Source organism: Nicotiana attenuata, chromosome 11 (genome assembly GCF_001879085.1).
Source record: "Nicotiana attenuata strain UT chromosome 11, NIATTr2, whole genome shotgun sequence".
Classification (NCBI taxonomy): Eukaryota; Viridiplantae; Streptophyta; class Magnoliopsida; order Solanales; family Solanaceae; genus Nicotiana; species Nicotiana attenuata.
Window position 1 is genome coordinate 44035283 of NC_031999.1, and position 23365 is coordinate 44058647.

At 39.5% G+C, this 23365-nt stretch overlaps 3 protein-coding genes across 3 annotated transcripts; 2 read left to right on the forward strand and 1 right to left on the reverse strand.

The window, feature by feature from the left end:
* Positions 12208-13113, forward strand: LOC109234845. Its single transcript, XM_019400892.1, has one exon. The coding sequence runs from the start codon at positions 12208-12210 to the stop codon at positions 13111-13113; it is 906 nt and encodes a 301-aa protein (XP_019256437.1).
* LOC109234423 (small nuclear ribonucleoprotein E-like) lies at positions 15953-19332 on the forward strand. Its single transcript, XM_019400407.1, has 6 exons — positions 15953-16121; positions 16245-16271; positions 16366-16428; positions 18610-18688; positions 18786-18831; positions 19010-19332. Exons 1-6 carry the CDS (start codon positions 16080-16082, stop codon positions 19017-19019), a joined length of 267 nt encoding a protein of 88 aa, XP_019255952.1. The 5' UTR covers positions 15953-16079; the 3' UTR covers positions 19020-19332.
* On the reverse strand, positions 22084-23335 carry LOC109234846 (uncharacterized mitochondrial protein AtMg00810-like). Its single transcript, XM_019400893.1, has 2 exons — positions 22388-23335; positions 22084-22110 (listed from the first exon to the last, which is right to left on the reverse strand). Exons 1-2 carry the CDS (start codon positions 23333-23335, stop codon positions 22084-22086), a joined length of 975 nt encoding a protein of 324 aa, XP_019256438.1.

Below are 23365 nucleotides of genomic sequence, written 5' to 3' on the forward strand. Positions count from 1 at the left end.
CCACCCCCCCCCCCCCTATTTCCTCATTAATTAGTTTAACAAAAAGCTTAACACTTGTTGCTCGAACAATTTGGCGCCGTCTGTGGGGAGCTTTCTAGTTAAAATTTTTGTTCCTTCTAGATAAAAAAAAAACAACATCATCATCCATCTTTTTCTCGTTTGGACGAACTAACAATGCCAGGAAAAGGAGATGAAAGACTAAAATCAGTAGTAGATGTCACTGCCAATCTCTTGAACACCATCAACGAGGTTAACAAAGAAGGCGAGGAGAATGCGATGCCGAGTGCTACACCCAGGCGGAGCGACTCACCTCCCCCTCATAAAAATGTAATCGCTTCACGTGAAAGGGGATCCTCCACGTCCACAACTGAGGAAGCGCCACCAGCAATCAAAAAACTACTGGAGACGTGGCTGACAAGCACTCTAAGCGACATACTCGACAAACCCGTTCAGCGGACGAATAGAAATGCCATAAAAGCGGATACCATAGCAACCGCTGACGAGCAACCAACTCCACCAACAGGTAACACTCACACCGCTGTTGATGCAGGTAACGACGCACTTGCGGCCATCCTAAATAAAATGGAAGAAATAGAGAACGAGAATAAAGCGCTCTGAGACTAGATGAGGGAACACCAAGAAAGGGTTAATAAGATACCAGGCGCCCCAAAACTTCTACCAAAACGGGATGTCGGCAGGTTCGTCGAACAACCGTACAGCGAGGAAGCATCCCCAAATGCCATACCCAAGACCTTCAATATGCCACCATATTTGAAGATATACGACGGCACAACAGACCCCGAAGATCACATCATTCATTACGTCACAGCAGTAAAAGGCAAGGACCTCTCAAAGTAGCAGGTACCATTAGTGTTGCTAAATAAGTTTGGCGAACCCTGACGAGGGGAGCCTTAACATGGTACTCACAATTACCGGCACGTTCAATAACAACGTTCGAGGAAATGGCCGACAAGTTTGTCACTGCCCACGCCGGAGCTAAGAAGACGGAGGCCAGGGTAAATGATATATTCGCCGTCAGGCAAACGCCAGGCGAGAGACTCAGAGACTTCCTCGCTCAGTTTAACAGAGTAAGAATGAGCTTGCCAAACGTATCAGAAGGGATGGCAGTGGCAACTTTCCAAAATGGGTTAAACAGGAATAGGTCGAGTGCGACCAAAAAATTGTTAAGTAGACTCATGAAATACCCTCCCACCACTTGGGAAGAAATCCACAACGCCTATTGCGCCGAGGTGAGAGCAGACGAGGACGACCTCAACGGTCCAATCCAATGGCTAACGTCAGTCCAAACGGAGTCAAGGAAAGATCGCCGTAATGATGGCCGAAGAGACCATTCAGGTCCGCGCCTCAACCGGGATAGGCACCAACCATATGTCAGAACGGCCATCCCTTCATCTCCTCGCCACACAGAAGGACCATCCAAGCCGAATACAGGGACTCAGTGAAACGAAGGAGGTATGCCACCACTCTTATCTGCTCACAATTTTTGTGTTTCTCTTTCAGAGATAGTGTACGCACTGGAGAAACACGGCCCGAAGGTGAAATGGCCACAGAAGATGAAGTCCGACCCAAGCACCAGAAAGTTGAACGTCCTCTATGAGTTCCATCAGGAGCGGGGTCACAAGACCGAGGACTGCATAGCCCTACGGCAAGAAATGGTGAACATGCTTCACCAAGAACACCTAAGGGAGTTGATGAGCGACCGAGGAAGAGCCAATTTCGGTCGCGAATGAGAACAACACCAAGGCCCTCCAAAGCCACCCTCCCCCGCCGCCATTCAAATGATCATCGGTGTGGAGGCGACGAAGCAGCAATCAACCATGTAAAGTTTACCACCACACATAAACTGAAGCGGTCGATCACCCACGAACGGTGTGATGACCTCGGAGACAGTATCATCTTCGATAAGTCAGATACCAACGGTTTGACTTTTCCTCACTTCGATGCTCTTGTCATTACTTTACGTATTTTAGATACTTATGTAAAAAGAATAATGGTAGACGACAGAAGCGGTGCGTGTATTATCCACCCTCGATTCCTCGCATAAATGAAGCTCGAGGACAAGATAGTACCGCGCTGCATAACACTAACAGGTTTTAACAATGCAGTTGAGCGAACCTCAAGAGAAATAACGCTGCCCGTTATGGCCGGAGGCGTCACCCTAGAGACAACGTTTCATGTCATGAACCAGGACACAGCTTATAGCGCCATAATAGGGCGACCCTGGATACACGCCATGAGAGCAATCCCGTCCAGGTTATACCAAGTAATCAAGTCCCTACTCCGTAGGGGATATTCAGCATCAGACGCGAACAGCGCAGGGCCCAAGAGTGATACCGCATCGCCCAAGATTGTACACACACTCAACAATTAAGGGGAATAAGCTCGGAAGCATAGCAATTACCAAAGTTGGGACCCGATCTCGACGAACAAAAAGATGTTATCAAGGATCCTGACGTCGTGGAAGCCACAGGGTCAACGATAGAGGACCTCGACCCCGTACAATTAGACAACAGCGACCACAGTAAAAAAGGCCTACATCAGCCTTAAATTCTCAGAACCAAGTAAATTTCATAATTTTTTAATCGACAACGCAGATTTGTTTGCTTTCTCCCATGCCGATATGGGAGTAAGAAACTCACTACCGGTGAGTTGGATCTTCTAAACCTCTTTCATCAGTATACATTGGAAGTACTCTTATATCTTGGTGCTAAGAAGATACCTTTATTTAATTTGTGCTCCAGCTTAAACTTCCTCAATTCAGTGTGTGAGACATCATCATCAGGAAGAGGACTCCCAAGGATAACTGAGTCCGTATCCGAAAAACATTGCCATGCACAAGCTGAACGTCGACCCACTCTACCCACCAGTACGACAAGTCAGAAGAAAATTTAACGCCGCAATCAACGAGGCCGTCTACGAAAAGGTAGAGAAACTGCTCACCAACGGCTCCATTCTGGAGTCTAAATACCCCCAATGGGTCGCCAATGTGGTGATGATGAAAAAGAAAAATGGGAAATGGCGCATGTGCGTGGACTTCACGGACTTAAACAAAGCTTGTCCGAAAGATTCCTTCCCGTTGCCTCACATCGATCAGCTCATCGACGCAACGGCAAGACACGAGTTATTAAATTTCTTGGACGCCTATTCAGGCTACAACTAGATCCTCATGGAGGAGGAGTACCAGGAGAAGACCACCTTCATCACCCACCAAGGAACGTACTGCTACAGGGTCATGCCATTCGGATTGAAGAACGCAGGGGCGACTTATCAAAGACTGGTCACCAAGATGTTCAAGGACCAACTCGGCAAAACAATGGAAGTTTACATCTAAAGGAAGCCTTCGATATACTAAGGCAATACGACATGAAGCTGAACCCCGAAAAGTGTGCCTTCGGCATAACCTCGAGCAAGTTCCTCAGTTTTTTGGTGTCGCAATGAGGCATCGAGGTCAACCCCGACCAAATCAAAGCCATCGAGGGAATACCCGAAGTATTGACCAACAAGAAACATGAACAAAGGTTGACCGACCGTATAGTTGCCCTGTCGAGGTTCATCTCACGTTCCTCCGACAGATGTCACTAATTCTTCAACGTGCTTAAAAAAGACAACGAACTCCAGTGGATTTCATAATGCATCGAGGCCTTAAGAGAACTAAAGGCATATTTATCTTCGCTCCCTCTACTTACCAAAAAAGAACCAGGCCAGTGCCTCCTGATATATCTGGAAGAATCCGAGGTCGCAGTAAGTGCGATGCTGGTACGCAAAAACAAAGGAACGTAGTCCCCAATCTATTACATTAGCAAAACCCAGGTCGACACCGAAACACGGCACCCCCACCTCGAAAAGTTGGCCTTGGCATTGGTCATAGCTTCACGAAAGCTTAGACCATATTCTCAATGTCAATCCATATTGGTGACCACGACCTTCCCCCTAAAGAGCATCCTACATAAACCCGAGCTGTCGGGAAGATTGGCCAAGTGGGCCATAAAATTGAGCGAGCATGATATAACATATCAGCCGCGAAGCAATAAAATCACAGGTACTCGCTGACTTCGTCGCCGATTTCAGCGCAAAAATAATGCCTGAAGCCGAGCAGGAAACTTCTCGTACCTCTCTCAATTTACCCGACCTATGGGTCCTATACACCGACGGCGCTTCCAACGCGTCAGGATCTGGATTGGGACTCGTACTCGAGGTCCCAACATGCAAATTCATTCGCTAGTCCATACGGTGCCCCGACTTAAATACGGAGCATAGTGAGTCGTCCTCTGATGCGACTCACAACTCGTTGTCAACCAAGTCACAGGAACTTTGCAAATCAAAGAGCAAAGGCTACAAAAGTACCGGGTAGAAATTCATAAGCTATTGAATTCGACGAATGTCAACTCGATCAAATACCTCGAGCACAAAACATCAAGGCAGATGGCCTCGCCAAATTAGTAGAAGCAACAAAAGACATAAGCGGAAAAGAAAGCGTGGTTACTCTCCTCCTCTCGTCAATAGACCAACTTGAGGTACACTCTGTAAATTTAACTTGGAACTGGCACAACCGTATTATAACATATTTGCAAGAGGGAGTACTCCCATCAGACAAAAAAGAAGCCAAAAAGCTTCGAATACAGGCGGCCAGATATAACGTCATAAACCAAGACTTGTACAAAAGAACGTTTGGTGGCCCTTTGGCAAAATGCCTAGGGCCAAACCAAACAAGAGGCGTCCTCGAAGAAGCACACAAAGGCCACTGCGGTGCCCATACCGGCAATCGGGCCCTCGTCAGATACCTCATACGAGCAGGCTATTATTGGCCCACCATGAAAAGGGAAGCCGCCGACTACGTTAAGAAGTGCGAACAGTGCCAGAAATACGCTCCTATGATACACCAAGCGGCCGAGAACCTCCACTCAGTCACATCTCCATGGCCATTCATCAAATGGGGAATGGACATCATGGGACCACTTTCAGCGAGGCGAGGTAATATACGTTTCCTTTTGGTTTTAACTGACTACTTTTCCAAATGGGTAGAAGCAGGTGCATTCGCCTAAGTGTGCGAACAGGAAGTTATCACATTCATATGGAGAAACATCATATGCCGCTTTGGTATTCCCAAAGAAATCAGCTGTGATAACAGACCCCAACTCACCCGGAAAAAGACCGCTAAATTCTTCGAGAAATGGCACATCAAGAGAATACTCTCCACGCCATATCACCCTGCAGGCAACAGCCAAGCCGAGTCATCCAACAAAGCAATACTAAACATCTTGAAGAAAAAGCTCGAAGACGCCAAGGGGCTGTGGTCGGAACTACTACCAGAAGTACTATGGGCATACCGCACCACGCCAAAAACAAGCACAAGAGAAACGCCATATTCATTAGTCTGTGGGACTGACGCCATGATACCAGTCGAGGTCGGGGAACTAAGTTGGAGATACTCCAATGAGAGCGGACCAAGCAACGATGAGAACAGGAAATAAGACCTCGACGAAGCAGAGGAGCGAAGAGACATGGCTTACATAAGAATGATAGCCCAAAAACAGCAAGCAGAACGATACTACAACAAAAAAGCCAAAGTACGACCACTCAAAGTCGGAGACTATGTACTCAAGGACAAAACATAGGCGATCAAAGACCCAAGAGAAGGTAAACTAGGAACCAATTGGGACCGGCCATACAAAATCATGGCAGCAACAAACAAATGATCATTCCAACTAGAAACAATGGAGGGAAAGCTACTACCAAACAATTGGAACGTCGCTCACCTCAAATACTTCAACTTCTGAAAACGGACGCTCTCTATGTCGTACTCTTTTTCCCTCACCCGTGTTTTCTTCCAATTGGGTTTTCTCGGGGAGGTTTTTAATGAGGCGACGAAGGGGACGTCTCGAAGTTCAAGTATAATTCATCGCCCCGCCTATCGACTACTTCTCCAGGCCGAACGATGAAGGGACTAGGTACATTGGAACTTCTCCAATGTATATATCGAACAAACAGAAACATGTAATATTCTCCAATGAATGAAATAAACAAAGCAGCATCTTTGCACAACTCCACCAAGTCATTTTACATCTTACATTCGACTTCGCTCGAGTTACTTTATATTCGACTTCACTCTAATTATTTTACATTCGACCTCGCTCGAATTACTTTACATCCGACCTCGCTCGAATTATTTTACATTTGACCTCGCTCGAATTATTTTACATTCGACCTCGCTCGAATTACTTTACATTCGACCTCGCTCGAATTACTTTACATTCGACCTCACTCGAATCACTTTACATTCGACCTTGCTATAATTATTTTACATTCGACCTCGCTCGAATTATTTCATTCGACTTCGCTCGAATTACTTTACATTCGACTCGCTCGAATTACTTTGCATTTGACCCCACTGGTATTGTTCGCCTCAGCCAATATCAACCATATACAAACGGCTGAAAAACCAGGAACTCCCCCACAACAAAAAAAAAGAAGATAAAAGAGACGGGAATCCAAAAATACATAGCAAAAAGGCAATTGTTCCATTTCAATTGTCAGATTACAATACTTTTACAAAGGGCTCGAGGACGCCCTCACAAAAATAGCAAAGCAAAAAACTAAGTACAAAAGCTTCACGCCACATCATCCCCATCGGCGTACTCATCATCATACCAGGGATCAGAGGCAAGCCTATTCGGCATCGTCATCCTCATCCCCGACAGGTGTACTAGGGTCGTAACCACAAGCTTCACGGGCTGCACGTGCCTTGACACGGACGCCCTCAAGCTCCGCTTTGGAAACTTTCCCGGCAGCCTTCAAAGACTTGTACACATCAAGTTGAGCCTCGGCATGGACCCACATCTCATACAACTCCCGCAGCACAACGGGATCGACAGAAGTATGAGATGTAGACGGATGTGCCTGCCATCATGTCTCATCAGCCCTCAAGATAACGACTTGTCCATTTAACTCGGATAACTCCACCTCCAAACCCTGGATCCATTCTTCCAACCTCGCCACCTTGAGCGTCGACGCCTCCACCTCGTTAGCCCGCTCAGACCTGTAAACACGGAGGGCGTCATCTAGGGCCGCCGCTTCAGCCATAGCAGCCATTATGCCTTTCTCAGCCCGACCAAATTCTTCGATCGTGGTAGTCAGCTCATCCCTCAGATCGACAGCCCTTGCCTCCCTCTGCCCAAGTTCATCCGTTAAGGACGCCACTTGCGCTTGAAGGTCGGCGTTCTCATCCATCACCCCCTTACTCACCTCGATCTCTTCCTCCTTGGCCTTTAGCGTCGCCTCAAGCTCGCTGTACCTACTGATAGACCTCATAAGCACAACGTCCCTCTCCCTCGGCTCTTCATCTTTTTTCATCAACTCATCGTCCTTCTATTTGAGCCCATCACGAAGCAGCTAAAACTCGTCGTCCTAGCTGAGAAAGTCAGCCATCGGAAGTTCGGTGCTTGGTACGATATTTCTTGTACTTGGAGGTCATCTTCTTAAAAAGATCTGCATCTCTCATCATCTGTAGCGTCGTATTCTCGGAAGTCGTGCACAGGGAAGCAAAGGCCGGCACCGCCCGTTCTGAGTTGGCCAGAAGGTCGTAGTCTGCTTCCACCGGCCGCCGATGATGAGCCACCTTCTGTGGCCCGTGTAAGCTCCCCGTTACCACGAACTCCCTCAACCCCAGAGGGTATTCTCTCCATGATGAAATCCACCATAGAAACAGTCTCCACATCCGGTGTAAGCACAGACCCCGCTTCCAAAGCGATGAATCTTTCCGGCTCAACGTCAGCGACAATGGCCTTCCCGGTCTCCAACCTCGTCTTTTCCTCGATGATGTCTCCTCGCCATTAGATGGCTCCTCTACGAGGTGAAAGATAGGCTGTGAAGATATCCTATCCCGCACAGCAATAGTTTGAGGGGCGGAGTCCCTCATTGGCAGAACTTGAGTCCGACCTCCTCGAGCAGACTCAGCTAAGGCAAATTGCATTCCAGCCGACGCGATAGCTTAGCGAAATGCAGGCACTGGAGCCTTCACTTTGGAAACTCGCCGACCTGGCACCAAAGAGAGGTCGCATCAAAAAATGATAGTGAACGACAATAAGTTGAGAGAGAAATAACACTTACTGGACGGGGTCTTGGGCCCAAAACGCTTGTGGAAGGACGCCCAATCGTGAATTCCCACGGTATGGGGTAACACGCGAGCCACCCTATCTTCGATGTCAAAGACGGGAGAAGGTGCACGCCTTTCAGCTGAAAACAAGGAAGCCATGAGATTCAAAAGCAAAAAAAGGAAAAAGAAAAGAACGGACATACGGCAATATACTTACGATTATAGTTCCATTGCTCGGGAAACCCGGTTGGGTCCGCCACCAGGTGCTCGGTTTTGATGAAGAAGTATTTATGCTAGAACCGCCGGTTCGACTTGTAATCCATCCCGGCCATCAACCCTTTGACCCCACGATGCCGCAGATGTATCAGCGTGCCTCTATAGAAGCTGGGTGAAAATAAATGCAGCAGATGGCGAATGTTAACCTCACAGCCGGCCAACTCCGCATACTTCGCCGGCATCAGAAAAACTTTGTACGGATAGGGGAAAGCGGCAAAACTCTTCCGCTAACGGGGGAAGAGGAAGAGAATAACCAACCAAGAACGGGTAGACATAGAAGGCATAATATCCAGGTCGGTGAACCTGAACTATGTCGTCTCCCACCGGAATAATCTCGACGTGAGGAAGTATGCAGTATTTGGACCGGAGGTCGGCTATTTGAGGCGGCCCCGTCTCAGAAAGCTTTTGAGCGGGAGCAGGTTCCTTTGGGAAGTCATTTTTGACCAAAGGATTCTTGGGAACCACCTCCTCCGCAGTGGGGAAACTTTCTTCCTCATCAGCCATGGATTCCTCACAACCGGGAGGAATGGCCACCGTTAAAGGAGTGGCATCAGTGACTCCGTCGTGAATATGGGGGGAATTTAACATGTTTCCGTGGTAAAGTATGTGCAACAAAGTCGGAGAAAGAAGGTATCAGCCGGGAAAGAAATCGGGGAATGAAGTTGAAGAAATTGTAGGAAATCGAAACTGAAGGGTCCAAAAAGAAGATCAAAGAAAAATGATATGTATGCAACGAGGGAAATGCTGAAAGTTTTGAAAATGAAACCCTTCTCCTCTACTTATAGGGTTGGGTAACACTGGAATCGAGGCAAAGAGTCGTCAACGGCACCAAATCCGAAGCGACTGAGGCACAGACATCGCATTGGGAAGACGCGTAATTATGACGCGCGTGGTATGACATCATTTTACGATAACCACATCAACCGCAGCCCCGACGCCTATTCAACCTCGGCCAATTTGATTCGATCGTCACGACCAAATTTCCTTTAAACGATTGCAGACAAGATTCGCTCATCGAGGACGTCCAAGATCACGACCTCAACAAGTAGAGGGACTAACCATATGGGTCAAAATTTGGCTAAGACTTATTACTACAAATGGACGTGATCGAAGAATAAGCCTACCACAGCGTGAGGGCGATTAGCCGCCTTAAGAAAGATTAGGGCCGAGGTCAAGCAGAGGGTGTGAGAATAACGGTAGGATAAGTTAAATTAGAAAGAAGGAATATTCCACTGAATATTCCTCCAGCTGTACTTTTTTAGGATTTTTTAAGAATATCCCATATAAATAGGAAGGGATAAAGAACAAAAAGGGGATCTTCACTTTTTGATAAAAGCACATTGTAAAGGGTTGACTAAGGAGAATATATATATAAAAGTATACGACTATTTGAGTTAATTCTTCTCCCCGAGCCCGGCGAATAGCTAAAGGTATCACAATATTAACACCTCTAATAATAATTATCTAGGGCTTTTTTCATTTTTAGCCCGTGTTAGAAACTTTTTACATGCGGTAGCCGAAAATAAATTTGTATAATTTTGTATATAACATACAGAATATATATATATATATATATGCAAAACATATACAAATATATATATTTTTCGGCTAGTATTTNTCGAAAAAGTATATAATATTTGTATAATTTTTTATATAACATACAGAATATATATATATATATATATATATATATATATATATATATATATATATATATATATATATATATATATATATATAAATTGTTATTATTTTGAGAGCGGCTATACATTATCATTTTTCCGATTATTTAGCTACATGGAGTGTTTTGCCATGCTGAATATGATACTTTAAAATGTACTGGAATTATAAATTTTGTGAAGGAAATTATCTTCACAACGAAAAGGAGATGAACAATGATTTCGATCACTTATGCACAGAAGTCATTTTTTAAATAAATAAATTAGATAAACGTTTAGTCGTCGTTGTTGTCAACCTTCAATAATTAAAAATAACAACAAGGCACAATCCTACTCAATCAGCTTTCACCTAGTACGATTCACATGCATCGTTAATATATAGTCTATTTCCCAGGTTTCCAAACCTTCTTTCAATGCAATGCTGAAAGGACTAAGAGAATAATCACATTATTGGTGCAGCTAATATGGAATTTTGTACTTTGATGTATTCCATTTTTTCATTTCTTGGGGTTTGGTTATTATCAAGTTAAAAGCTCATAGTTGTGATAAATCCAAATTAAAAATAGACTCATCAAAATAGAGGGGAATTTGTGCTCCCCAATACAAGACATGTTAGGCCACAGATTAATGGGTTTTTTGCCACCTTTACCTTTGTTTTTTCTTTTCAACTGAATCAAAACAGGAAGAACGACAAGTTATCTGGCCCCTTGATTTGATTTGAATTTCATAGACAAGGACATGACAAGATATATGTTCGTGTAATTTTTTTGATCGGACAACTATACATCCGCCCCATTATAATTTGAAAATGTCAACTTTCAAAAGTTGATCAGTTCTATTAATGGATATATGAAAGATGGACAGCTGGACAATTAGCATGATAGAAAAGTGTAAATTATCCTATAATTTGTCATGGCCATTTGATATATCTTGTGACATGCTTGCAAATGCTATAATTGTGCTATTTGATATTTTTAGCTATATGTCACTTCATATATAAGAGAAAGCACATCAGCAAACAAGTATAGTAATAGTATTGACTGGCTTGGGATATCTCTACAGTTGTAAGAATAAAGAAAGACTGATTTTATGTATAAGTTTGTTGATTTTGTTGGGATTGGAAGTCGACTTTACATGTCCAAATTCTTCGAAAAAAGAAAATCCAATTTTATCTCTCAATTTTTGACTATAATTCAAAATTATTCTCAAATTGGAGTTAATTAATAATAAGGCGTCAAGGGAAAAAACTACTTTTTCTTAAAGGTCAAGTAACATTATATTAGTAAAAGTTTAATCAAGGGCAAAGTTGATCAATTTCAAACATAACATTGACAACTTGAACCCTTTACCTATTTACTAATGGAAGTTACCTCATTTCACCCCTAATTGCCCACAATTCCCATGTCCCCCTCACTCCTTCCCCACAAAATAGAAAAAGAAAGAGAAAAGTAGAAAGCATACAACGAGAAATGATCTAGATTAATAGTTTGTTTGGCCAAGCTTCAAAATTCTGTTTATTTCGAGAAATATATTTTTTCAAAAGTACTTTTTTCATAAGCAATTTATATTTGGATAATTAATTTGAAAAGCACTTATGAACAGCAATTAGTATTTGACCAAGTTTTTAAAAAGTAATTCTAAATATATTTTTCTCAAAAATATTTTTTTTTAAAAATGCTTTTGAGGCGAAAGTACTTTTTCCTTTGTCAAACAGTTCTAACTTTGGGGTAAAAAATATTTTTTTGAAAGAAAAAAAAACCTTTTTACTTTGGACAAATTTGTCCAAACACAAGCTATAATAATTAAGTTAAAGGTAGATGATCGGGGCAAGAAGTGCAATCATTGTCAGCATATAAAAAGGTTTCCATCAGCCTTACTTGATGTTCTATGTGGGTCTATATTGTTATTATTATACTCAGTATATGTGTCTATCTCTAATGGCTAGCCTGTAAAGATATATAAGAATTCAGCACCAGCAAAATAAAAATCCCCACACTACTCTCTTGTCATGAACTTAATTCTCCTTCTTTTCTAATTATCTTTTCAATATGCATTTCTTGTAACCATCACAGCCCTCCATTAGAGTTAAACAAACAGTATTTTCTTGTTCTTTTCCCAACTTCTACACCATCTCTATCCATGGCTGCCTTGATTAACTATGGAATATCAGAGAAGAAAAGCATGGTCCAAACTGCAATATTTACCATAGAGCTTCTTCTCTTATCAACAGGACTGATCTCTAGTTTTTTCATGCTCAAAAAAGCTATAAATCCGCGCTACTTATGCGACATGTTTCTTGTTAATCTGAGGGAAAGTTTGAATTCTTTGAAGATCTTCTTGTCATCTCCACTATATATCTGTCTCTTTATAAACTCTGTTGTCATCCTTATATTAACTTTCTCCAAATTTCAACACCCAATAATGGAAATTCTCAATGTTTTTCTAAATGAAAAGGATACTGATGATATTCAAACTCAGCCACCACAACAGCATCATGAGAAAGTAGACAAGCCGAATAGAACCAATTCAGCAATTGCAATGGAGACTGTCATGTCATTTTTCAGCCGTTATAATTCCTCCCACCTTTCAGTATTAGAAGATATTCAAGATGAGATGCCCTACAACGTGAAAGACATTGAAATTGATAGTATACAAACAGCATATACTTTTCCAGACATATCTCATTTGAGTGAAGCCAGTGAAATGAAGAAACCACGTTCACCACATCCGCCACAGATTACCAATGCTACAAAAACAAAGCAAACCAACCAAAAAAAGTTTGAAGAAGAAGAAGAGGAAATAGAGGATGACTCATTGGAGGCAACATGGAAAGCAATTACAAACAAGAAAAAGGAGCTGAATAAGTCATTGACATTTAACGATGCTTTATCGATGTCTCGAATAGGTGGGCTAAGAGGGGATATCTCTGTAAGTCCAGAGGAATCCAACAAGAAATTTGATGATTTCATTAAAAAGATCAACCATGAGAGAATACTTCAGAGGCAAGAATCTGATCAGCGATATATGCTAAATCTCGCCCGTTAAGTTAAACTCAGATTGCTTAATTACTAGCTAAACCTAAAACTAGTTTATTCAATACATCTTAATTACTTATACAATGCAAGGCCAGCAAAAGAAGAGTTTTTCTCCTCCTCATCACTAGTACTTCAATACGTCTTGAAATATTTGCAACGTCTTCAATTCAGATTGATTTTACTTTGTTGTTTCTGTAAAGTACTATCACTTGCAGCATTTTCTGGTTACATATTTTGTTTTCTTACTTTGTTTTGTGTGTGCTGTGGTAAACCCAAAAAAATTTTAACAACTACTTTTAATCTGGAATTGGATGCTCACTCAATAAATTGTCTGCATTAATATAGTTTGTTCATCTCTATAATCAGAGACAGACCTAATTAGATTTAAAGGTGACGGGCACATTAGCGAGTTATTCAACCAGTGCTCCCATCGGACTATTAATCTTAAGGGTTCCAAGCTAAATTTTTTATTATTTTCAACATATATATATTCTAAATTTTTGCCCAAGCACGGGTCAAGTGACCCCTCTTCTCAAAGCATAAGTCCGCCTAATTAATAGGACTCAAAAAGTAATGAGTGATGGAGATATCTTAACATATATTTAAAATTTCTTTTTTAACATATATTTCAAGTTTCTTTTTATATAATCAGAGATTCTCTTTTTTGAAAAAGAAATGTTAAAATATACAAACCGAAGAGGTTTGAACATACAAAAGATGAGTAACTAATTCCAATTGCTCCATTCACACGTTAATATGATATTATTAATGTCACCATCTTAGTTGTCGTCGGCCTTATTATATATAAAGCAATTACTTATATTTTTAAATCCTCAACTAATTCTATGTAGGGTATTTAACAATGAATAGCTATATATGGGAAATTTGAAGCTGAGTGCAACTTCAATAGCATTTTTCACCTTTTTTGTAATATCTGTAAAGTACTTTTTAGGTCCCATTTTAAGTAAAATTATAGATGTTGGAGTCAAATAATTTGGCCTATTGACTATTGGATTGGGTCGTTTCGTCAATGGAACTGTTTGAGTTGAAGCGTAGACAGGGTATAACTAACTTTGATTCTATTTATTCTCCTGCTTCTATAGCACGTTTTGATTGGACTAATCAATAATATTCCTCCAGAAGCAAACCAAAATAAGATTATATTAACGACAAGATATACACCAAAGATATAACAGAAAGCTTACAATGTATATATTAATATTCAAGTAATTAAATGGAATTGTATGCTGTAATTGATGGAATTTACATAAAAAGATTCCAGGATCATACTTGTATTAAAATAGTAAATGTTACTTTAATCAAACATAAATCAGAAAATAATTACTTGTTGAGGCGTGTTTAGTTCTACGAGTGCTGGTTGTTGCTCCACGATCTTCTGTTATGATTCATAAGAATTGCAGGAAAAAGGGCAAGTCATCTTTCAGACAACGTAGTTTTGTTTTGTCCTCCAAAAGCAATAACTTAATACAACTAATTTGTGACAGATTTTAAGTTATAAGCTCTTTTGAGATCGATTTAATTAAATGTATTCTTGTATGTAAAATTATACTTTAATATGTGGTTCTTAAATCGTTGTTCTTAGTTCGGTATCTGCTACTCGTGAACGGAGTATACCGTAAACTTTTCTGTAATTAGGTGGCTACCAGCTTATCATGAGGTCCAGTGGGCAGTGAACTAGAACCTGGTATATCGGTCTCCTATCTTTAGATCTTAGGATATTCACATTTGTTTTGTAGTAAAATCTTATGATTTTACATTGTTTTCTAACATAATGAAACATATATAAATTCATGAATAAAAAGTCAATTTCTAACTATATATAACTCTTAACTGTAATAGCTTTTTTTCCCCTTTAAGATGAGATTTTTTGTAGTAGCCTCAAAAATCTTACTTTTGCTAACTCTAGACCTTGAAGAGACTTTATATCACGAATCACGATTCAACGAATTAGTAGAAAAGCTAGTATAGAAGTACATTTTCAATTAGGGGTCGTTTGGTACGATCGATAAGTAAAAATAGTGTTGAGATAAAAGTTTAATACCACCTTATACCTTGTTTGGTTATCAAATCTGGGATAAGTTATCCCGGGATTAAAATTAGTACCGGGATAACTTATACCTTGTATGGGATGGGATAATTAGTATTGGGATAAAAATAGTGCTGGAATAGAAATTATGCAACGCATGTCATTTTTAATATACCAAACAATGTATAAAAAATAATACCAGCATAACTAATTCCAGCATAATTTATACTAGCATAACCTGTATTCAAACCAAACGACCCCTTACTGAGTGAAGAAAAACTCTTAAAAAGATTCAGGGAGAAACGAGGAGTGAAGTATACAAGTAGACGTCAAAGTGGATGGTCTTGAATTGTTTTTGTCCCCCTTTGCCCTATGGGCAGAATTTTAAGTTTAACAAGTATTGTATCTTGCTTGCCCCGTGGACAACACTTTTAACTTATAACTTTAAAATTCTGCCTATAAGTCAATGAGGGTAAAAATTAAAGACACCTCAAAAAGTATCATATTTTTGCAATTTTTAAGTGATTGTTACACAAATAACCGATCAGATTTACTGTTTACTTTTCTAATCATATACATAGATTATACATAATTATATATTTATATTTATACATTATACATGAATTATACATATCGTATACATTCGTTCGCTATTCTTAATTTAAAAGACTAGGTAGACGCTATTTGGGTTAATTCTTTCATTTTTTAAGGAACAAGACAGGCCCAAGCGGTGCGCAGAGAAGAAAAGCCCAGACGCAAGGCGACGTTTTCCGCTAGCCCAAACCCGAATTTATATTTGTATGTGTCTACGGTATTAGGCGCCATTTCGATTCGCGCATCCAAGTATTAGGGTATTTGCTAGGGTTTAGCTGCTTTCCTTGAGACCGCAGAGCGAGCTTTACTTCGTCGGAGAAACAGGAGTCTTAGCCATGGCTAGCACCAAAGTTCAAAGGATTATGACCCAGCCCATTGTAAGTTCTTTTCTGCTTTCCGATATTGACTGTTAACATTTAGATGGTCGATTTAGAACTTTCTCGTTTTCACTCTGCACTAAAATTTTGGGTAACGTTTTTCGTGTTTGTTTTTTGTTGCAGAACCTGATCTTCAGGTTTCTACAGAGTGTAAGTATTTTCGCGTTTGTTTGTGCTTAAATTTTTATTTTTTATTACTTAATGGGTGCTCATGCTCTTAAAATTTATGGACAATTGTTTTCAGAAAGCTCGCATTCAGATATGGCTTTTCGAGCAGAAAGATCTGAGGATTGAAGGACGTATCATCGTAAGCTGTCTTTTTCTTCCTTTTCTAATTTTAGTAGTTGGAGCGTGGATGTTGCATGATGTGTTTCATGTTCTCTCCCAAATAATTCCCTCAACCTTAAAGAACTGAAAACAACATAACTAGTGAGTTAATTGCCCACTGTTCCCTTTAAATAAGAAGGAAGTTTTGCAAGTTACCTTTTGAACCAGACAAAGGTATCCAGCTTTCAAGGTCTAATCACTTATGCTATTTATAAGAACATTTCAATTATGCAGAAGCTAAAAAGGTCCTGATTGTACATGCTACTTCAGAGATCCTTTTTTTTTGTGTGTAATAGTATAGATAATTGTTCGAGTTTATAGCTTACATTTGGAATGCGTGATTGTTTTTTTACTAGCTGGAATAATCTGGATGATGATTCTAGGCACACATTTGGAAAGGACCTTTCACCTGACCAATATTGACTCCTAGTGGTAAAGTTGTTTAGTTTATTACTTTATTTGTCCGTAATTCCGAACCTCTTAATGATGTCATGTCAGAATTGCTTGCAAAGCTTTAAACTAGTCTTTTTTTAAATGGCTAATGAAAGCCATGGTTAGATATCTTATGGTGTAATCTAGGTTGATCTTTTGTAGAGCATCCATGAGTCTGTACCTGGTTTAAGATTACCTAGGTTTGATTTAGTAGAATGAGAAGGACTGAAATTTCAAAATGTTCTGTAGAAAGAACTGAAGAAACAAGAAAAAAGAGCTTTTCATGGTTGAGGCAAGGTATATCATCCAGCTTTTAGGAAGCCACACATCATATTCTTCTTTCTCTGAATTTATTGTCACATGTCAGTCACCTTCATTTGTAGAGATGGGTGCAATTCAGATAGTATCCAATATCTCTTGCAATATTTATCAGTTGACATAAAAAAAGCTCATGCATGGTGTACAAGTTCATGATAGAGATATTGGTAATAACTAATACAGATTTGATCACAACCAATATTCGCTATTATAACACAGGATCTGTGCATAGAAACTCATACTGGTCCTGCTGGACCCAATAATTAGAAGCTCATATGTGCTGTGGCAAGCTCATCGTTGAACTATTGGCAGTTCATTGGGGTAACAAATCCATAATTGGTGCCTGTTACACATGATATATGCCTGCAAAGTTGTATTGGCAAAGAAAGGGCATATTCTTACGTAAACTCCCACTCTAGTTCCTTGAGGCACTAGTAGCTGTAACTTGAATTTGGGGATGGACTGAATTTCCAGTAGTTTGAATGGGCAACTCTAATTTCTAATGTAAAATACTGGCCGACTTATCCTCATTATTGTTTGTCGCCTCATGTTACAGAGCTTGTTATAGTGTGCGGTCACTATTTTGGGGAACTGATTATATCTGAAGATCTCTATGATGATATTTGACTAGTGAATATGAAGCTGATCATTTAGTCTTTTTGTTACTTGGTATAGATGTGTGGCTTAGTGGCCATTCTAAAAATTCTATTTATTTGCAAGATGTGTAAATGTTATTTTTATTTCGTTTTTCATAATAGAGGTGTTCGAGTTACTTTCACGCACCTCATATTTTCCACCATGGACCTGCATCTTCCCACCAAGACATTTATCTATGAACTCTGTCCACCAAGGTTTGGACATATGAGAAGACATCACCGAGCTTTTTTTGCTTATGCTAGGATTTGAATCCTAGTCTCACATGGTCTTTGCACCAGCTTATTGGCTGCTAAGTCACACCCGTCGGAGCAAGCAGTGTAAATGTGTTATTCTGCTCTGTATTTTCGATCATCTTTTGGTCTGTTTAAGTGCTAAAATCTGTTTATCTGTTCATTGTGCCACTTATATATTCTTCATCCTTATATCTGCAAAATTTAATGCCATGTGCTTGGTTGTTGACAAAAAGCCGCCTGGGACTTGTGTGTTGCCTCTGAATTACTGCTTTTGCATCTTTTACATTTTGATAAATTAAGAGTATTAAATATTGCTTTGCCTCTTGCACCTGCATTAAATCCTTTTGGCCAGATGACTTGTCTGATCAAGGGATCAGTACTGATTGACTTGTAGAACTTTGAAGTGTTAATTTCTCCGGAACAAGCCGTATCTAGATACTTCCACGCTACACTATGTGGACTGTGAATAAACATGTGAATACTTGTTTACTAATAGGTACTAATTGATTTGCGGTGTTTAGGGTTTCGATGAGTACATGAATTTGGTTCTGGATGATGCTGAGGAAGTCAATGTGAAGAAGAAAAGCAGAAAACAGTTGGGTGGGTAAAATTATTTTGACCTCTTCCCTCTCCTAGAATTACCAAGGAAACTAATATTTCGATGTGTCTTGTGTCTCTAACCTCTGATTTTTTGCAGGTCGTATTCTTCTGAAAGGCGATAATATCACACTGATGATGAACACGTATGTCGTTCTTCTCCTAATTTTCTGATGTACAATCATATTTTTTATAAATAAAATAGCTACTATATGAATCTTCTGTTATGATATTTCTTCCTTCTCTGATATTCCTTCACCTCCACCCTTTTGGGGGGGGGGGGGGGGTGTCTCTGACTGTTTTACTCTTTTCTTTTCTATGTAGGGGGAAATAATTTTTTGTCAGTTGGAGTACGGAGGTTGGTGACATCTTTATGTGTTCGCGGGATGCGAATTGAAACAGTGTGTCCTCATGAATGACAGAATATGTGCCCTGACTTCTATTTAGATTGTGTATTATGCTATAGGTATATTCGACATGGTTTCATTGAATCAAATGCTTTAATTGTTGTATGAATTTCTATCTATTAAACAGGATCTGGGCTCCTCTGCATTTCTGGATTGCTTGATGGCTTGACTATTAGCAGTGTATATTTTCCAAGTTTCAGTGGGTTGGGTATAAATCAACCACACCCTTTTATCATTTGAGCTCTGGTTGTTGGAATATGTTTGATTTGGAGTCATTGTTCGTAAAATGTTTCTTTGGGTTCGTTTTGCTGCCATGACTGCTGACTTCCCAAGTTATGGCATTAGTGCTTGCTCTCTCTGTGTTTGCGTGTGTGACTAGTGCAATTGATCTTTCTATGCCATCTATTTGCGTGTGACAATTGGTTCTTATAGACAGATCTGGGAAAGAAAAGAGTGGTTGTTGCTAGATAGTAGTAGAATTTAGCTGTGTGTGGCGATTCTTTGTCCCCCGCCCCTGTTTTACCCATTCCAAAATGTTGGTAAGACAATCAAGTGCACGGGATGTGGAAATAACTCTGTGGGCAACCAATATGTGGAAGGCGAAATGACACAGCAATTTATGGAAAAAAGTTATGCTCCAGTAGGGAGCAACTCTATGGGACACCAAAGATGTGGAAATGATGGTGTTAGGTGTGGTAGGTGAGGGATTAATTACAAGGCTTCTCAGATCCTTAGCCAACATTTTCATTTTACCCCTTTATCCGTTTTCTGTGTCTCAATAGATCCATAACTTTCTCTGTGAGATGATGCAAATCCATCATCCCTCAAACGTAAAATTACACGTGTCCAGTGGCATGAAATATTATAGCAATGGACACATCGTGAACACATAAAGAAAACGTATCTTTTGGCAGCCTTCCCAAGATGTTTTTGACCAATTTAGAACATCATATAGAACATATTTTTGTCTAAGTACACCTTTAACATTTGACCAAATTAATCTTAATTTGCTCATTCGAAATATAACGGATTATTTTTAGGCTCTTTATTTTAAAGACAATTTTGGATAGAAGAAGTTAATTCTTTGTTGATATCCAAAAAAAGAGTGTTTGATCAATATTGTTCCTTATTTTTTAGGGTAGGTTTATTTTGGTCCCTCAAATATAATCCTGAGTATATTTAGTCCCTCAAGTATGCTAAAGTGGAGCACCTTTATAGCCTGTTTGGCCAAGCTTTTTTGGGGGCCAAAAGTGCTTTTTTTGGCCAAAAGCACTTTTGGCCAAAAATTGAGGTGTTTGGCCAAGCTTTTGGAAGGAGAAAAAGTGCTTCTGAGGAGAAGCAGAAGCAGTTTTGAAGAAGCAGAAAAAAGTAGCTTCTCTCCAAAAACACTTTTTTGAGAAGCACTTTTGAGAAAAATACACTTAGAAGCAGTTTTCAAAAGCTTGGCCAAACACTAATTACTGCTCAAAAGTGCTTTTCTAATTAATTAGCCAAACACAAACTACTTCTCAACAAAAACACTTTTTTTTAAAAGTACTTTTGAGAAAAGCACTTCTCAAAATAAGCTGATTTTAGAAGCTTGGCCAAACGAGCTATTAGTCTCACTAACATAATGTATTCAAAACTAACAGTGTTACCCAACTCATATTCATGAAGCAAATCTTCTGCTTTGAAGCAAAAGTCTCCTTTTATTGGATAACACAAATTATCATTTTAATTCCTTATTTTTAGATAATGTCTTCTAAAATTTTGACCTTGAAAATATCTCCTTCTGTGGCAGTTTTCAATGAGAAAATTACAACTGTATAGCCGCTGTAAAAATAATAGCCGAAAAGTATATCAAATTTGTATATATATTTTTTTGTGTATATATACATTTTGTATGTTAATATACAAAAATTATACAAATTTTATATACTTTTGTGGCTACCAGATGTGAATAGTTTTCGGCACGGGCTAAAAGTGATAATACAACCTGATCGTTCGTTTGCTTCAATAATATGCCTAGAAGTGATCCTGGCAGCTCTATTTTTTTTTTCAAATTTTAACTTTTCTTTTTGAAAAAATCAACCGAAAATTTTAAATGTGATTATATATATATATATATATATATATATATATATATATATATATATATATATATATATATATATATATATATATATATATATATATATATATATATTTTACAGTGGCTATACAATATAATTTTCTTATTGAAAACTGGCACAGAAGGGGATATTTTCAAGGTCAAAATTTTATAAGACATTATCTAAAAATGAGGAATTAAAGTGATAATTTGCGTTATCCAATAAAAGGAGAGGAAACGTTTTGCTTCAGAGCAGAAGATTTGCTTCATGAATCAGAGTTGGGTAACGCCGTTAGTTTTTGAACACATTATGTCAGTGAGACTAAAGGTGCTCTACTATAGTATACTTAAGAGACTAAATATGCTCGAGGTTATATTTGAGGGACCAAAATAGACCTACCCACAAAGATAAGGGACAATATTGGTCAAAAACTCTCCAAAAAAATCCAATATTGTGGTTCATAAAAAAAATGCTAAAAAGTCACTTAAAGTGGATGGGAGGGAGTACTATTTAGACCATTAGAATCGGTAAAATAATTTCCATCTTTCAATTTTGTTTGTAAATACACTGTATGCCATAATAGCGATGTATAACGGTACTTACAGGCTCCTTGTTTGATGAGTGTCAGCATAAGGGCTTTCTAAGAAAGGGCCATAAGAATTATTTTGTTACAATTTATCTAAATGGAAAAGAAAACGATTATCGAAAACTCTTTTAATTTTGAGATATCATTATCAAAACTATATTTGCTTAAAGAATTCCCCTTGCCTAGTAAATGGAGGGTTACTTTTTTCATCATTTTTAATTGATTAGCTATATTTTTCTCGTATAAATATAAAATATTGATTATCCATTGATTTGCACTGGTTGGTATATTAGTGTTAAAATCATCGTGATCGATTTAGTTGCTAGTGAGAGAAGGGAGAATCTGAGAGAAAGAGGAAATGAAAAATATCTCGTGCAATTGTAAAATGAGCATCTGAAGCTTCTAGACTTAGAGCTCTTTTATTTATATTTGGACCGGATCTTTACAATTGGGCCTTGTGCCATAACTAAAAAAGAGCTACCTATTAATAGAAAGACTGGACTACAAAATATACAACCCAATAATAAAATAAATCTGATTATGTACAAAATAAGAAAACTCTATTATCCAACACAACCCCCCCCCCCCCCCCCCCCGCCAAGTTGAAAGGGGGAAGCACCTTCAACTTGGGGAGAAATCCATGATGCGCCAACCCGGTGAGGGGCTTGGTCAAGATATTAGCCAACTGACTGGTGCTGCTAACAGGGAACAAAGTAATGAGACCTTCTGATAATTTGCCCCTGACGAAATGACAATCAACCTCGATGTGCTTTGTACGCTCGTGAAAGACAGGATTACGAGCGATATGGAGAGCGGATTGGTTGTCGCAGAATACAGAAACAGGAGTCATACCAGCAACACCCAAGTCTTCCAATAGGCGAGTCATCCAAGTTATTTCTGCAACGAGCTTACTCAACGCACGGTATTCAGCTTCAGCACTACTAAGAGAAACAACAGGTTGTTTCTTAGACTTCCATGAAACAGGAATCCCACCAAATAACACAAAGAAACCAGTCACCGACTTGCGAGAATCGGGGCAAGCAGCCCAATCACTGTCACAATACCCATGTAAAGCAAAGTCTGAAGAATTATTAAAAAAAATACCATAATCAGATGTTCCTTTGAGAAAACGCAGCACATGTAAAGCAGCAGAATAATGAGGAACTCTGGGAGATTGGAGAAACTGACTGAGATGCTGGACAGCAAAGCTCAAGTCAGGCCTGGTATGAGTTAAAAAATTGAACTTGCCAACAAGGCTCCGGTACAGCTCTGGATTGGGAAGCAACTCACCATCAGCAGCTTGTAATTTCAAAGTAAGGTCAAGAGGAGAGACCACTGGAGATACCTCATAACATTTATATTCAGCCAAGAGATCTAAAATAAACTTTCTTTGATTTAATAACAATCCATCAGGAGTAGGAGATACCTCTATGCCCAAAAAATAGTGTAAAATGCCCAAATCCTTTATCTTAAATTGTTCATCGAGATAGGACTTTAAATCAGAAATTGCTGACACATCATTACCTGTTAGAATTATGTCATCTACATATACTGCCAAAACAACCATAGACTCCCCTGACCTCTTTGTGAAGAGACT

Bases quoted from the DNA above. Each gene is read 5' to 3' on its own strand.
- LOC109234845 (XM_019400892.1), top strand. From the start codon at position 12,208: ATGGCTGCCTTGATTAACTATGGAATATCAGAGAAGAAAAGCATGGTC.
- LOC109234846 (XM_019400893.1), bottom strand. From the start codon at position 23,335: ATGGTTGTTTTGGCAGTATATGTAGATGACATAATTCTAACAGGTAAT. The intron at 22,111-22,387 runs GTGCTTCCCCCT...TCTTTCTCTCAG, and splicing joins GATTTCTCCCCAAGTTGAAG to ATTCTCCCTTCTCTCACTAG.
- LOC109234423 (XM_019400407.1), top strand. From the start codon at position 16,080: ATGGCTAGCACCAAAGTTCAAAGGATTATGACCCAGCCCATT. The intron at 16,122-16,244 runs GTAAGTTCTTTT...TTTTTGTTGCAG, and splicing joins GGATTATGACCCAGCCCATT to AACCTGATCTTCAGGTTTCT. The intron at 16,272-16,365 runs GTAAGTATTTTC...AATTGTTTTCAG, and splicing joins TCTTCAGGTTTCTACAGAGT to AAAGCTCGCATTCAGATATG.